General features: G+C 38.0%; 1 protein-coding gene across 1 annotated transcript in view; it reads left to right on the top strand.

Annotated features, from left to right (window-relative positions):
- HDX (highly divergent homeobox) overlaps positions 1–17588 on the top strand; it is a 572582-nt gene that overhangs the window by 116463 nt on the left and 438531 nt on the right. The window contains exon 3 of the mRNA XM_006902518.1: positions 11201–11254. Coding sequence (XP_006902580.1) covers positions 11201–11254 — 54 coding nt within the window. The remainder of the gene's footprint in view (positions 1–11200; positions 11255–17588) is intronic.

The raw sequence follows: 17588 nt of genomic DNA, 5'->3' as shown, positions 1-17588 counted from the left end.
CTATGAGGTGGATTGATTCAGTGACTGGGATAATTGGGATGGGAGTGTCAGAGACAGTGCGATTGGCACAGGACAGAGCGGAGTTTAGCGCTGTTGGACATAGGGTCGCTATGAGTCGCAGGCAACTCGACGGCACATAACAATAACAACAGCAACAATTTTCTTTGAACAGATCCTTTGTGCTTCTGGTTAGATTTACTCCAAGTATTTATTCTTTTGATTAGCTGTTGAGAAAGGTATTGTTTTTCTTAGCTCTGGTTCTGTATTCTCTTTGTCACTGTAGAGAAATCCAACTGATTTTTGTATGTTGATCTTGTATCCTGCCACTTTACTTAATTGGTCAGCTATGTCCAGTAGTTTTCTTGCTGAGTCTTCCGGGTTTTCTACGTAAACTATCATATCATCTGCATAGAGAGTTAATTTTACCTCCTTTTTGCCTATTATTTGGTTACCTCTTATTTCTTCCTCTTGTCTTATCACCATTGCTAAGTCTTCCAATACAGTATTGAATAGAAGAGTTGATAGTGGGCATTCTTTCCTATTTTCTGTGGAGCATTCTTCTGTCAATTTACTGTACTGAGGTAACCTAGGGTGTCTTTGATTCTGAACCTTGCCGTATTGGGGTATCAAATGCCATAATGGTTACTCATGGTGGACAGTTTTTGGTGGAAGTCCCAGGTTAAGATAGGTTTGGAAGTAGGAGTGCCATCCACTTCCTAAACAACATGCCTCTGGAAATTCTATGATTTTTAAGAAATGATGATAGTTATAGAAAGGCTTCAGGTCTTTTGTTTATAAGGTCATTATGAGTTGTGCTCGACTAGATGGAAACCAACAACAACATCCTCACCCTTCTGCCTTCTTCCTTCTCCCTTTGGGTCCCCATATATGTTTTACAATTTATTTATCCTTCTATTTTTACAGTAATTATGTTATCAGTGTAATGCTTTCCAGTCTCTCCCAAGTTATGCCGTAGTTTTGAAATTGTTGCTTGTGAGTGGTGCATAGTATTTCATTGTGTGAATATACCACAATTTACCAATCCATTCAGTTATGTATGGATATCTGGGCTGTTTCCATGTTCTTGCAATGGTAAATAATGCTGCTATAAACATTGGTATACAGATCTCCATTTCTAATTTCTCAGTTCTAATTCCCTTGAGTTATAGTCCTAGCACTGAAATAGGTGGGTGATATGGAGTTTCTATGTTCAGCTTTTAAGAAAGAAATAGAACGCATAAATATTGACTTACTAGGTATTAGCGAAATGAGATGACTTGGCACGGGGATATTTTGAATCTGATGATTATATGATTTACTATGCTGAGGATGAAAAGGTGAGAAAAAATGGAGTTGGTTTCATAATTAAAACATCATTTCTAGATCTATCCTGAAATACATTGTGGTGAGCGACAGGATAAAATCCATATGCATACAAGGAAGTCCAGTGAATACCACTATCACTCAAATATATGTACCAACAACGAGAGCCAAAGAAGAGGAAACAGAAGATTTTTACCAACTTTTGCAGTCAGAAATTGAATGGGCGACTTGAATGCAAAAGTTGGGAACATGGAAGAAAGATCAGTAGCTGGAAAACATGGGTCGGTGAGAGAAATGAGGCTGGAGATAGAATGATAGAGTTCTGCACATTGAATGATTTATTCATTGCAAATACCTTTTATAAGAAACATAAACACAGGCTATATACATGGATTTCACCTGATGGCATGCATAGGAATCAAATAGATTACATTTGTGGAAAGATCCACTGGAGAAACTCAATATCAGCAGTGAAAACCAGGCTGGGTGCTGATTGTGGGACAGACCACCAACTACTCATATGCAAATTCAAGCTGAAGTTGAGGAAAATTAAGTCAAGTCCATCGGAATCAAGATTTGACCTTAAGTCTGTCCCACTCGAATTTCAAAACGATCTCAGGAATAGGTTTGAGGCCTTGAGCACCAGTGAGCGTAGACCAAATGAGCTCTGGGAAGATATCAAGAAAATCGTCCATGAAGAATGTAAAAGATCATTACAAAGGCTAAAGAAGAAAAGACCAAGATGGATGTCAGATGAGACTCTGAATATTGCATTAGAGTGCCAAGAAGCCAAAGCTAAAGGAAGAAATCAAGAAATCAAAGAGCTGAATAGAAAATTTCAAAAGGCAGCTCTGGACGACAAAGCCAGATAGTATAATGAAATGTGCAGAGAGCTGGAGTCAGAAAATCAAAAGGGCTGGACTCGCTCAGCGTTTCTTAAGCTGAAGGAGTTGAAAAAGAAATTAAAGCCACGGGTGGCAATACTTAAGGATAGTTTGGGTAGAATGTTGAATGATCCAGGATGTATAAAAAGAAGATGGAAGGAGTACACAGAGTCACTGTATCAGAAGGAATTGGCTGACACAGAGGAATTTCATGAAATAACATATGAGCAAGAACTTATAGTGATGAAGGAGGAAGTCCAAGTTAGTATGAAGGAATTGGCAAAAAACAAGGCTCTAGGAGTTGATGGCATACCAACTGATTTATTTCAACAAACAGACGCTGCCCTGGATGTGCTCACTAGGTTTGCCAGGATATCTGGAGGACAGCCAGCTAGCCAACTGACTGGAAGAGATCGATATTTGTTCCTATTCCAAAGAAAGGTGACCCAACAAAGTGTGGAAATTATCGAACAATATCATTGATATCACATGCAAGCAAGATTCTGCTGAAAATTATCCAAAAACGTTTGGAACAATATGTCAACAGAGAACTTCCAGATGTGCAGGCTGGATTTAGAAGAGGTCGTGGTACTAAGGATATTATAGCTAATGTAGGATGGATCTCGGCAGAAAGCAGAGAATACCAGAAGAATGTCTATCTGTGCTTCATTGACTATGTAAAAACTTTTGACTGTGTGGATCACAACAAGCTATGGCTGACTCTGAGAAGAATGGGAATCCTAGAACGTTTGGTCCTGCTAATGCGAAACCTATACTTGGACCAAGAGGCAGTCGTCAGAGCAGAGCAGGGAGACTTTCAGCCTCCCAGCCCTGACCAAGGACTCCAGTCTCCACCTTGTTCCCTGCGCATACTCCCGAGACAGGAAGAGGAGTGGGAGCTGGAGCAACCCAGCTTCCCCCCACCATCCAAATAGTTAGTCTGTTCCAGGAGTATGCCCGCGGAACAAGGTGGTGACTGGAGTCCTTGTGGCCCACTAAAGATTTATAGGACAGGTCACCCTCCCTTGGGAAATATTGTGACCACAGGGTGCTATATATGGAAGGGAAGATGCCCAAGCCGCAAGAAGTTAAACCTGGAGCAGAAATTAAAGGGAAAGAAGTTTTTCTTCAGAACCATGTGAAATAAGAAGGCTTCCCTAACATTAAAGCTTTATATTTGGAATTACAGGCCCCTAAACTCAAGGGACACTGATTACAGCATAAGAAATCAATAGGGTCTTGAAGAATTTGGAATCCGGAAATCCACAAATCTTGAGATATAATCTATCATATGAAGGACTGTATAGCAGGAGATAGTGTTGAAGGGAGTAATTGGGAGTAGAAGGGAATACTGGTGGACCAGGGAAAGGGGTAGGTCAAAATACTTGTTTCAAGGACAGGGACAAAATGAAAACGACTAGCTATTTCTACAATTTGGAAATAACTTTCATCTGCATTGTTCTGTAAAATGCTTGTCTATCAGATACCTTTCTAAATCTGAGCATTCAGATTAAGACAGATTAGGAGGAAGGATTGTCCATCCACTTCTGAAACAGCAGGCCTTTGAAAATCCTATGTGCAATATTTAGACTAGCAGATAAGGCAGCAGATGTGGAACTTTCAAGTATGGGAATACTAAGGAGGAGGAACAGTTGTAAATAGACACTAATGGCTGGAACATGGAATGTGAGAGTTATGAATGTAGGAAAATTAGGTATTGTTAAGGAAGAAATGGAATACATAAATATCAACATACTAGGTACTGGCGATATGAGATGGACTGGGATGGGACATTTTGAATCAGATGATTATATGATCTATTATGCTGGAGATGGAAAGGTGAGGAAAAATGGGGTTGCTTTCAGAGTTTAAAAAGTCATTTTTGATATATCTTGAAATATAATATTGTGAGTGACAGGATAATATCCATATGCATACAAGGAAGTCCAACGAATACCACAATCATTCAAATATATGCAACAACAACCAAAGCCAAAGAAGAGGAAATAGATGATTTCTACTAACTTTTGCAGTCAGAGATTGCTCGAACATGCAATCAAGATGCATTAATAGTGATGGGTAACTGGAATGCAAAAGTAGGGAACAGACAAGAAGGATCAGTAGTTGGAAAGCATGGACTTGGTGACCGAAATGAGACTGGAGATAGGATGATAGAATTTTGCACAATCAACAGTTTATTCATTGCAAATACATTTTACAAAAAACATAAACGCAGGCTATACACATGGATTTCACCTGATGGTATGCATAGGAGTCCGATAGATTACATCTGTGGAAAGAACCACTGGAGAAGCTCAATATCAGCTGTGAAAACTAGTCCTGGTGATGATTGTGGAACAGATCACCAACTATTCGTATGCAAATTTAAGCTGAAGTTAAGGAATGTGAAATCAAGCCCCCAGGAACCAAAATATGACCTTAAGTCTATCCCACCTGAATTTCAGAACCATCTCAGAGATCAGATGAGTTGTGGGAAGATATTAAGAATATCACCCAGGAAAAGTGCAAAAGGTCGTTGCAAAGATGGAGGAGGAAGAAAAGACCAAAAATGTATGTCAGAAGAGACTCTGAATATTGCACTGGAGTGCAGAGAAGCCAAAGCAGAAGGAAGAAATCAAGAAATTAAAGAGCTGAACAGGAGATTTCAAAAGGCTGCTCGACAAGACAAAGTAAAGTATGATAAGGAAATGTGCAAAGAGCTGGAGTCAGAAAATCAAAGACGCTGAACTCGTTCAGCAATTCTTAAGCTCAAGAAACTGAAAAGGAAATTCAAGCTTTGAGTTGCAATACCTAAAGATGCTTTGAGCAGAATTTTGAGTGATTCTGCAAGTATTAAAGAAATATGAAAAGAGTATACGTACACAGAGTCATTATATTGAAAGGAACTGGCAGACACAGAAGAATTTCATGGAACAACATATGAGCAAGAACCTATGGTGATGAAGGGAGACATTCAGACTGCTTTGAAAGAATTGGGTAAGAATAAGACCAGAGGAATTTATGGCATACCAATTGACATATTTCAACTAATGGATGCTGCCCTAGATGAGCTCACCAATTTGTGCCAAGAAATCTGGAGGACAAGCCCTTGGCCGACTGACTGGAAGAGATCTATATTTGTTTCCATTCCACAGAAAGGTGATCTGACAGAGTGCTGGTATTATCAAACAATATCATTAATATCACATACAAGCAAGATTCTGCTGAAAATTATCCAAAAACGAGTGAGACACCACATCAACAGAGAACAGCCAGATGTGAAGGCTGGGTTTAGAAGAGGCTGTGGTACTAGGGATATTGTAGCTAATATTAGATGGATCTTGGCTGAAAGCAAGGAGTACCAGAAGAATGTCTATTTTTGTTCCATTGATTACACAGAGGCATTTGACTGTGTGGATCATAACAAACTGTGGCTAACGCTGAGAAGAATGGAAATCCCAGAACACTTGATTGTGCTAATCGAAACCTATACTTGGACCAGGAGGCAGTCTTCAGAACAGAGCAGGGAAACACTGCATGGTTCAAAACTGGGAAGGGTGTATGCCAGCGGTGCACCCTGTCTCCATGCCTTTTCAATCTTTATGCAAAACAGATTATCCAGGAGACTGGGCTCTATGAAGAGAAGTATGGCATCAGGATTGGAGGAATAATCATCAACAATTTGCGTTATGGAGATGACACAACCCTGCTTGCGGAAACCTGAAGCTCTTGCTGTGGATGGTCAGGGACTGCAGTGTTCAGTATGGTTTGAGGCTTTACTCCCAGGTCTCTGATTCACCTTGAGTTGATTTTTTTGTGTATGGTGTGGGATGTGAATCCTGTTTCAGCTTCATGCAGGTAGCAGTCCAGTTTTGCCAGCACCATTTGTTAAAGAGGTTGTCATTCCTAATTTGATATGTTTTATTTCCTTGTTGAATAATAGTTTACCACAGATAGTTTCCTTTCTTGGTTCTTGATTCTGTTCCTTTTGTCTGTCATTGTACCAATTCCATGCTGTTTTGGTGACTGTGTAGTAGATTTTGAGGTCAGGGAGTGCTGTGAATCCAACTTCATTTTTGGTTTTCAAAAGTGCTTTGCTTATTTGGGGGTCTCTGTCCTCTTCAATTAAGCGTGACAGTTTCCCTTTCAATCTTCTTGAAAAAATGAATTTGAAATATGAAATGGAATTGTGTTGATATTATCGTCTGCTTTTGGTAGGATTGCAATTTTGTCCGTATTTAGTTTTCCTATCCGAGAACAGAGAACTTTTTTTCCATTTATTTAGATTTTTAATGGTTTCTCACAGAAATGTTCTTTAGTTTTCTTTGTACAGGCCTTTTGTGTCTCTAGTTAGGTTCATTCCCACGTATCTCAATTTGTGGTTTGCTATTAGAAATGGTATTGTTTTCTTGGTTTCCTTCTCTGAGTTATCTTCATTACTGTAGAGGAATCCCACTAGATTTTAGATATTGATCTTGTATTCTATCATCCTACTAAATTGGTCCACTAGTTCTAACAGTTTTTTGTTTTAGTCCTTGGTGTTTTCTCTGTACACTATCATATTATCTGCATGTACTGACAGTTTAGTCATCCATTTCCCATGTGGATTCTTTTTGTTTCCTTCTCTTGTCATATTACAACAGCAAGACTTTCTAATACAAAATTGAATAGAAGTGGTGACAGTGCACATCCTTGTCCTTTCTTTTGAGAGCAACAATAAATTTACTTGATAACTATTAAAGACCAAATGGGAACTGATGAGAAGAAAATGAAGTATTTATTTAGGAATATTTGTCAAATAAAATGTCTTTACTTTTATTTGTAAAAATGAGAATTAAAAAGAAAACAAAAAGATCATTATTCACACATTTTCATAGTACCTCAGCACTCCAGTTATCATTTAACTGCAGTATGATTTTACTTTGAGCTAAAATACTATTAAAATTCTTAAAAATTTCTCTTGTAGTTCCTAGAATTTTTTAATTTATCTCTAACATTTAACTACATTTACAGTTTAAAGCAAAATTACAGACATATATGACACAGATTGTAATATTGTTATTGCTATTATGCGCCATTGAGTCACCTGCAACTCATAGCAGCCCTATGTACAATAACCCTAAACCCTGCTCTATCCTGTGCCAAACTTATTGTCTCTTACACACCTACCTCCATTACCCCAGTCACTGAATCAATCCATCTCATCGAAGGTCTTCCTCTCTTGCTCTATACATCCACCCTCCTAAGTATGATGTCCCTGTCCAAGGACTGGTCCTTCCTCACAACATGCCCAAAGTATGTCAGACAAAGCTTCAGAATCCTTGCCTCCAAGGAGCAGCCTGGCTTCACCCTCTCCAGGACAAACTTGTTCATTCTCTTAGCAGTCCATGGCATAGTCGACACTCTTCTCAAGCACCACAGCTGAAAGGCATCCAGCTTTTCTGATACAAAGCCAGTATTTGAAAATATCATGGCCTGGATCAGGCGCACCTTAGTCTTCAGACTGACATCAGCGCTCTTCAGTACTTTCGAGAGGCTTCTGACAGCAGACTGTCCCAATGCAATTCATCTCCCCCCACCCCCTCCGGAGTGCTGGTACCAAGAGTGTCGATTGTGGAGCCAAGCAAACTCAAGCTGTCAACAATCTCATCTTGTCAGCATCTATCATGATGCTTTCAGTTGACCCAGTGATGAGAATCTTTGTTTTCTTTATTTTGAGCTTCAATCCATACTGAAGGCTGCAGTCCTTGACCTTCTGTCGCAAGTGCTTTAGGTCCTCCTCAGTTTCAACAAGCAGAGTCTTGTCACCTACATAATCCAGACTGTTGATAAGTCTACCTCCAATCTTGATGACACATTTTCCTCACAGAGTCCAGCCTCCCAGATAATCTATTCTGTATATAGATTAAAAAGGCATGGAGATAGGACACATCCTTGATGCACACTCTTCCCAATTTTGAACCATGCAGTATTTCCTTGCTCTGTTCTGAAGACTGCCTCCTGGTCCAAGTATAGGTTTCACATTAGCACAATCAAGTGTTCTGGGATTCCCATTCTTCTCAGAGTCAGTTACAGTTTGTTGTAGTCTGCACAGTCAAATGCTTTTGCATAGTCAATTAAACACAGACAGACATTCCTCTGGTACTCTCTGCTTTCAGCCAAGATACATCTGACATTAGCTATAATATCTCTAGCACCATAGCCTCTTCTAAACCCAGCCTGCACTTCAGGCAATTCTCTGTTGATGAACTGTTCCAGTTGATTTTGGATAATCTTCAGCAGAATCTTGCTTGCATGTGATATCAGTGATATTGATGTACAATTTTATGACCTGAATATATTTGGTTACTATATAAACTGTTTGCTCTTTACTCTTTCTCAGCAGGTTAATTCACCAGCAACCTCTAAATATGATTTTCCCAAAGTCATAAATATTTGATAGAGTTCCACATTTCCACCACCATCACGAAAAGATAATTTCACCTCTTGACAGACTTTCATGATTTATGTGTTAGACAAGGGAGGAAAAGGTCAAGAGGTTGGTGAACTAGTCAATCTAGGTGTGTTGTTGTTGTTATTGTTATGTGCTGTTGAGTTGCTTGCGACTCATAGCGACCCTATGTACAACAGCCCTAAACTCTGCTCTGTCCTGTGCCAGTCGCACTGTCTCCGATACAGCCATCCGATTACCCCAGTCACTGAATCAATCCACCTCATAGAGGGCCTTCCTCTCCTGCACTGTCCCTCCACCCTCCCAAGCATGATGTCCCTCTCCAAGGACAGGTCCCTCCTTACAACATGTCCAAAGTATGTTAGACGGAGCCTCAGAATCCTTGCCTCCAAGGAGCTGCCCGGTTTAACCCTTTCCAGGATGAATCTGTTTGTTGTCCTAGCAGTCCATGGAACCTTCAGTACTTTTCTCCAGTACCACAGCTCAAAGGCATCAATTCTCATTCTATTCTCCTTAGTCATTGTCCAATTCTCTTATGCATATCAAGTGATTGCAAAGACCATGACCTGTATCAGATGCACCTTAGTCTCCAGAGAGACACCATTGCTCTTCAGTACTTTGGAGAGGTCCCTAACAGCAGACTTTCCCACGGCAATGCGTCTTTTAATTTCCTGGCTATTGGTGCCAAGAGTGTTGACTGTGGACCCAAGCAGACTAAAGCTGTGAACAATCTAAATCTCTTCACCATCAATCCTGATGCTGCCAATTGGCCCAGTGGTGAGAATCTTTGTCTTCTTGACATTGAGCTTCAATCCATATTGGAGGCTGCAGTCCTTGACACTCTGCAGCAGGTGCTTCAGGTCCTCCTCAGTTTCAGCAAGCAGGGTGTGTCATCTGCATATCGCAGATAGTTGATAGATCATCCACCCATCCTGACTCCACATTTCTCCTCATAGAGCCCAGCTTCCCAGATAATCCTTAGGGAGCTGAACAACAAATTCAATGCTCTAGGCAGAATATTAAATGATCCAGGGAGAATTAAAAGAAAATAGAAAGAATATACTGAGTCACTGTATAGAAAGGAATTGGCAGACACACAAGAATTTATTGAAACAACATACGAACAAGAGTCTATGGTGCTGAAGGAAGAAGTTCAGGATGCTCTGAAGAAAATAGAAAAAATGTGGCCCTAGGAATAGATGGTATACCAATTGACATATTTCAGCTAACAGATGCTGCCCTGGACATGCTCACCAAGTTGTTCAAGAAATCTGGAGAACAATCACTTGGCCAACTGACTGGAAGAGATCTATATTTGTTCCCAACCCAAAGAAGGGTGATCCAACAGAGTGTGGAAACTATAAAACAATATCATTGATTTCACATGTAAGCAAGAGTGTGCTGAAGATTACCCCAAAACGACTGGAACAGCACATGAGTAGAGAAGTGCCAGAAATCCAGGCTGTGTTTAGAAGGGGTCATGGTACTAGGGACATTGTAGCTAATGTTAGATGGATCTTAGCTGAAAGCAGGGAATACCAGAGGAATGTCTGTCTGTGTTTCACTGACTATGCAAAGGCGTTTGACTGTGTGGATCACAACAAACTGTGCCTAACTCTGAGAAGAATGGGAATCCCAGAACACTTGATCGCGCTAATGTGAAACCTATACTTGGACCAAGAGGCACTCGTCAAAGCAGATCAAGGAAATACTGCATGGTTCAAAATTGGGAAGGGCATACACCAGGGGTGTGTCCTGTTTTCATATCTTTTTTTCAAGTTTGTAGCATTTAAGAAACTACTACCAGTATTGAAAACTGAGTTGAAATTCAAATTAATAAAACTTATTGATGTGATGATATCTTTTTTCTAAGAAGTTTAATAATTGTGACAATATTGAATGAACTATATTTTCTCCTATTTTCATTAGTTTATTCAAATTAATATTCCTTTAAATATTTACTATCCATAATTAATAATTTCTGAAGAATGGAGGGCATCATTAATAAACCACCATCAGTTGCATTATTACTCTAAAATTTTAACTAAGAATTCATGTGTAGAAGTAATTCTATTAATGATTATTTTACAAAGTAAATAGAAATGTTTGACTTATGCCCTTGAGTCGACTATACCAGACCTGAACCATGTGTTTAATGTTTTATATCATATTATTTTCATAATGAAATCTTCTCTTGAATTTTTTTGTAATACCTTATCAGGAAAAAACATCTATAATGTCTTACCCAAGAGAGCATTGTATTTCCATTGCAATAATTTTATTTTCTGTAGAGATCCAAACCATACATTGTAACTCCAACAATACCCCAGAAATCTTCTAGAATTTCCAGGGAAACATGCACCACTTGAAAAATTTTCCTGATAAAAGAGAATGCTCTTTAAATCTGCTTATTTTAGTAAGAAATGAACCAAGTCTACATTGGAGATGTACTCTGAAAGGAGAAATAATTGATGTAGGTCAACATACCAAGTAATGTCAATGCATACTTTACTAAGATTCCATTTGTTTTTTTTCCCCACAGATTTCAGGAAACCTTACCGTGCCTTGGATTACAGGGTGTTCTAGGAAAAGATCAGTAAGTAATATTTCAGTTAAAACATAAAATGGGTTTCCCCTAGGTTGTTATTAGAAAAGACATGAGAAAATATGTATGATTTTTGTAAAGCTGGCAAAACAAGACCTTATTAAGATTGCATTATTTCAAGGAACATGCTTAAATGTATGATTAATATTTACAAAATAAAGGTAACTATTTAAAATAAATGTAAAAATATATGAGAGTTGTATAAAATATACTATGCAATCCTAGAGCAAATTTTTAGTGTTAAAAACATTTGAAGATAAAATACAATTAGAACTTGCTCTGCAGCTGTTTGGGGTTTTTTTTGTGGCTTTGAGTCTGAACTGACCCATAAATGACCCTACAGTGAGTTTTCAGAGGCATTAAATTGCTTCTGAAATAAATGCAGTCTCGAGAGTGCAGATACCAAATGTGTTGGTTGTAGATGTAAGTAAGATGAAGTTACTGACAATGGTAATGTTTTCTCCATCAATCATCAATTTTTGTTTTCTTGACATTGAGGTGCAAACCTTATCGTGTTCTTTGATCTTCTACAGTAAGGATTTCAAATCTTTCTAACTTTCACGAAGTAAGGTTGTGTCATCTGCATAACACAGGTTACTGATTAAAGCAAATCTTATTAGAAGAATATATATTTGTGATTTACTGACTATGAAAAGGAACTTGATTTTGTGGGACGTAACAAATTATGGCTAACATTGAAAAAAGTGAGAATTCCAGAACACTTAATTGTGCTCATGCAAAACCTATACCTAGATCAAGAGGCTTTTGTGTAAATAAAGCAAGAAGGCAACAGTACATGGTTTAAAATAAAGAAAGTTGTTCAGAAGGATTGTATTCTCTTTCTGTAACTATTCAATCGGTATTCTGAGCAAATTATTCAAGAACTAGACTCTATGAAGAATGTGACATCAGGATCAGTGGAAGGCTTACGCATGTCATACTTTAATGGATTTAAAGAGAGAAATGGAGAATTCCACAATAATAAACATTGTTATTAGGTGCTGTCAATAGTAACCCTATGAACAACAGTTCTGAAGCTTGCCTTATCCTGCACTGTCCTCACCAATGCTGATATGTTCAAGTCCGTTGTCACACACACTTTGTTGAAGATATTTTACTCTTTTTCTGAACTTATGTACTTCCTAGCAGGTTATCTTTTTCTAAGGACTAGACCCTCTTGAAAACATGCCCAAAGTATGTGAAACACAGGTTCATCATCCTTGACTATAGGGAGCATCATGATTCCACATCCTTTAAGATAGACTTGTTTGTTCGTATGACAGTCTATGAGATGAGGTATTTAGTACTCTTCTCCAACACTGAAACATAAAAGTAGCAATTCTCCTGTCATATGTATTAAATACTCTTCTCCAACACCACAATTCAATGGTATTGATTCTTCTTCTGTCATCTTTATTCGTGGTCCAACTTTCAGATTTGTAGGAAGCAATGAAAATATGATCACTTTCATAAGGCACACTTTAAAATATTGAACATACCACAGACTGCTAAGAGAACAAACATGTCTGTTCTGGATAGAGTGAAACCAGGTTGCTCTTTAGAAGGGAATATTTTGACACCTTGACTAACATAATTTGGATATGTTGTCAGGAAGTGCGAAGTGCCAGTCCTTGGAGATGGGCTTCATGCTTGAAAGGGTAAAAGACCCTGGATGAGATGAATCGACAAGTAGGCTGTGACAGTGGGGTCAGGTGTGTCAGAGACAGTAAGGTTGGCACAGGATAGGACAAGGTTCAGAGCCATTGTTCACAGGATAGCAATGAGTTGTAGTAGACCCAATAGCACAAAACAACAACAACAACTGTCTTTAAATTTACATCCTTGCTCTTTAGTACTTTGGAGAGGTTCTTAACTGCAAATTATCTCAATGCAGCATGTCTCTTCATTTCTTGACTGTTATTTCTAGAGGTATTGATGGTGGGTTCAAGTAAAGTGATATATTTGACAACTTCAATCTTTTCTCCATATATCATGATATTGCCTATTAGTGTAGATTGTGAGCATTTATAAGTTTCTTGAGGCTGAGATGTAATTGATATTGAAGACGGATCTATTTTTTTATCTTTTGCAGCAAGTGATTAAATTTTTATTCAGTTTATACAACAAGCTTGTGTCATTTACATAGCACATTCTTCTTCATAACATCCAGCTTCTCAAATTATTTTCTAAACATCCAGATTGGATAGTCACAGTAAAAGATACAACTCTGATACACACTAATCCTGATTTTAAAACATGCATTGTTTCGTTATTATTTCCTGATGATAGTTTCTTGGTCTAAGTTTCTCATAAGCACAATTATGTGTTAAGGAATTCTCACTTTCCTATGTTATCCATAATTTGTTATGATCCACACAACCAAGTGCCTTGCTTAGTCAATCAAACATATGTGAACATATTTCTGGTATTTCGTTTTCAGCCAAGATCCACTTGACATTAACAATGATATCCCTTGTGCCACAGCCTCTTCTGGATCCAACATGAGTTCCCTGTAAATGTACTGCTCCAGCTATTTTGAATAATTTTCAACAAAATTTTATTTGTGATATTAATAATGTTTTACAATAATTTACATATTTTATTGGATCAACTTTTTGGAATGGTAACAATAGGAACTACTTCCAGTCATCTGGCCAGGTAGCTATTTGAATGTCTAAGCATAAGCTAATAAGTATGCCCAGGACAACATCTCTTTTTGCCATCAAACATGCCAATTGGTATTCCATAAATTCTTGGTGCCTTATTTTGTGCCAGTGACTTCAGTGCAACTTGAACTTCTTCCTTCATTGCTATTTTTTTTTCATATGCTACTTCTTGAAATGTTTCAATATTGACCAATTCTTTTTTTGTACAGTAACTCCGTGTAATTCTTACATCATTGTTTGATGCTTCCTGCATCATTTGCGTTTTTGTACATAGAATCCTTGTGTAGTATAACTTGAGGCTTGAATTTGTTTTTCAGGTTGTTTACTTTGCTTTGTTTTGTGTTTGTAGCTTGACAAATTCCAAGTGTGGTCTTCCCTTTTGATTTTCCAACTTTTTAAACATTTCTATTTTATGTTTTACTTTGTCTTTTGGAGGTGCCCTTTGAAATCTCTGTTCATACCTTTTACAATAATACTTCTTTGCTATGTTTTTCCTTTCCAAAGTTCTAGTGCTATTTTCAGAGTCTCTTCGGACATCCATTTGCCCCCCTTTTGATTCTTCCCTGTCTTTATAATGACTATTTTCTTTCTTCATGGTTAATATCTTTGATATCATCTCAACTCAGCTGATCTTTAGTAATTAGTGGTCACTGAATTGTATTTATTCTTAATATGGTTTCTAAATTTAGGTAAGATAGACTCAAGACCATATTTTTATTATTTTTTAATTTTTTTATTATGAATTTCAATGAAAATTTCTCCCCTCCCAACCCTCCCCCCCAGTACACTCCTCTATTTGAAAAGTAAAAGAAAAATTCTTCCATTGTTTTACAATCCCTTCCCCCAGGTCCACTCCACTATGCAGCCTTCTCTCTGGACTCTCATCATGACAAAAATACCTAATCATATATACCTTTTAAACCATTTTCTTCCTCATCTACTTCAATGCAGTATACATTATTGAACCCATCTCTCTCAATCTCCCCCTAGCCACAATGTCAGTCGTTTTACAACAGTGGCACCATGCAGTATTTGTCCTTTTGTGGCTGAGAGATTTCACTCAGCATAATGTCCTCCAGGGTCACCCATTTTGAATAATATTGCATGAGTTCCTTGTTTTTCAATGCAGCATAGTATTCCATTGTGTGAATATACCACAGCTTCTCTATCCATTCGTTCGTTGATGGGCACTTGGTTGCTTTCAACTCTTTGCTAATGTGAACAAAGCCGCGTTAAACATGGGTGTGTATATATCTGCTTGGATGTCGGTTATGGTCTCTTTATGGTATATTCCCAGTATTGGAATTGCTGAGTCAAATGGTATCTCTATTTGCAACTTTTTGAGGAAGCGCCATACTACCTTTCACACTGGTTGCACCATTTTATACTTCCACCAACAGTGACCAAGGGTTTCAGTTTCTCCACAACCTCGCCAGCATTTGTTGCTTGCTATTCTGATAATTTTGCTATTCTTACTCGGGTGAGATGATATCTCATAGTTGTTTTGATTTGCATCTCTCTTAGAGCTAGGGATTTTGAACATTTCTTCATGTGCTTGTTAGCCATCTTCATGTCTTCTTTGGTGAAGGGTGTGTTCATATCCTGTGCCCATTTTTCTATTGGATTATTTATGCTTATCTTGTGGAGGTGCTCAAGTATTTTATAAATTCTAGATATAAGTCCCTTATTTGACATGTCATTACCAAATACGTTTTCCCAGTCTGTAGCTTCCCTTTAACCCTGTTGGGAAAGAAGGTCCCATTTACCTATTTTATCTTCTCCTGGTGGTAGATTTTTCAGGATACTTGGAAGACTGTTTATGTTGTGGATTAGGATTTCTAGAGTTCTTCCAAGCTTTTCTTTAATGATGTTTATAGTCCTTGGTTTTAGATCTAGGTCCATGATCCACCTTGAGTTGTTTATTGTATATGGAGTGAGGTGTGGATCTTGCTTTAGTCTTCTGCAGATATTTTTCCAATTTTGCCAACACCATTTTTTAAAAAGGCTGTCAATTCCCCACTTAACTGATTTAATCTCCTTGTCAAAAATCAGTTGACCGTAGGTAGATGGGCTGATTTCTGGGTTCTCAATTCTATTTCATTGATCATTTTACCAGTACCGTGCTGTCTTAACCACCATGGCAGTGTAGGAGGATTTGAAATCAGGAACTGAGATGCCTCCTACTTTTTTCTACTTTTAAGGAGTGCTTTGTTTATTTGAAGTTTCTTTCCATTCCAAATTAAACTAGAGATTGACTTTTCCGTCTCATTGAAGAATGAGATTGGCATTTGTATTGGGATTTCATTGAACATGTAAATTGCCTTTTCACAGTATTGTGTCTTCCTATCCATGAGCAAGGGATATTCTTCCACTTCTCCCGGTATCTTTTTGTTTCTTTTAGTAATGTTTTGTAATTTTCTTTGACTAGATCCTTTGTACTTCTGGTTAGATTTACTCCCAAGTATTTAATTTTGTGATTAGCTATTGTGAGGGGTATTGTTTTTCTTAGCTCAGGCTCTGTATTCTCTTTGTCACTGTAGAGAAATCCAACTGATTTTTGTATGTTGATCTTGTTCCTGCCACCTTGCTGAATTGGTCCACTGTGTCCAATAGTTTTCTTTCTGAGTCTTTAAGGTTTTCTAGGTATACTACCATGTCATCTGCATAGAGAGATAATATTACCTCCACTTTGCCAATTTGGATACCTCTTGTTTCCTTCTCTTGTCTTATTGAGATCTCTAAGACTTTCAATACAATATTGAATAAGAGAGGAGATAATGGACATCCTTGCCTATTTCCTCTTCTTAAAGGGAATTCCTCTCTATTCTGATTTTGTTGAATGTTTTAATCAAGAAAGAGTGTTAGATTTTGTCAAAGGCCTTTTCTGAATCAATAGATAGGATCATGTGGTTCCTGTTCTTTGCTTTGTTAATGTGATGAATTCCATTAATTGTTTTCCTTATGTTGAACCATCCTTCTATAGTTGTTATGAATCCCACTTGGTCATGGTGAATTATTTCTGTGATGTATCGTTGGATTCTATTCGCCAGTATTTTTTCAGGATTTTTGCATCTATCTTCATGAGAGATACTGGCTTATAGTTTTCTATTTTGGTGGTGTCTTTTCCTGGCTTTGGTATCAAGGATATGTTTGCATCATAGAATGAGTTCGGGAGAATTCCATCTATTTTTTATTTTCTCTAGTAGTTTATGTAGAATTTGTAACAGTTTTTCTCTGAATGTTTGATAAAATTCACTTGTAAAACCATCTGGTCCAGGGCTTTTTTTTTTTTTTTTTGGTTGGAACTTGTTTTATTTCCTTTCCAATTTCTTCTTTTTGTAATGGATCTGTTCAGATGTTCAATGCTGTTAGGGACCTCTCTAAAGTACTCAAGAGCAACGGTGTCTCTCTGGAGATGAAGGTGTGCCTGTTACAGGCCATGGTCTTTGCAACCACTTGTTATGCATCAGATAGCTGGACAATGTCTAGGGAGGCCAGAAGGAGAATTGACGTCTTTGAGCTCTGGTGCTGGAGAAGAGTATTGAATGTACCATGGACTGCCAAGAAAACAAACAGATTCATCCTAGAGAGGGTTAAACCAGGCTACTCCTTGGAGGCAACGATTCTGGGGCTTCGTCTGACATACTTTGGACATGTTG

Source organism: Elephantulus edwardii, unplaced genomic scaffold (genome assembly GCF_000299155.1).
Source record: "Elephantulus edwardii isolate Elephantulus edwardi_28Jun2011 unplaced genomic scaffold, EleEdw1.0 scaffold00423, whole genome shotgun sequence".
NCBI classification, from domain to species: domain Eukaryota; kingdom Metazoa; phylum Chordata; class Mammalia; order Macroscelidea; family Macroscelididae; genus Elephantulus; species Elephantulus edwardii.
The sequence above is the reverse complement of the archived record's forward strand: the minus strand, read 5'-3'. Positions and strand labels throughout refer to the sequence as shown.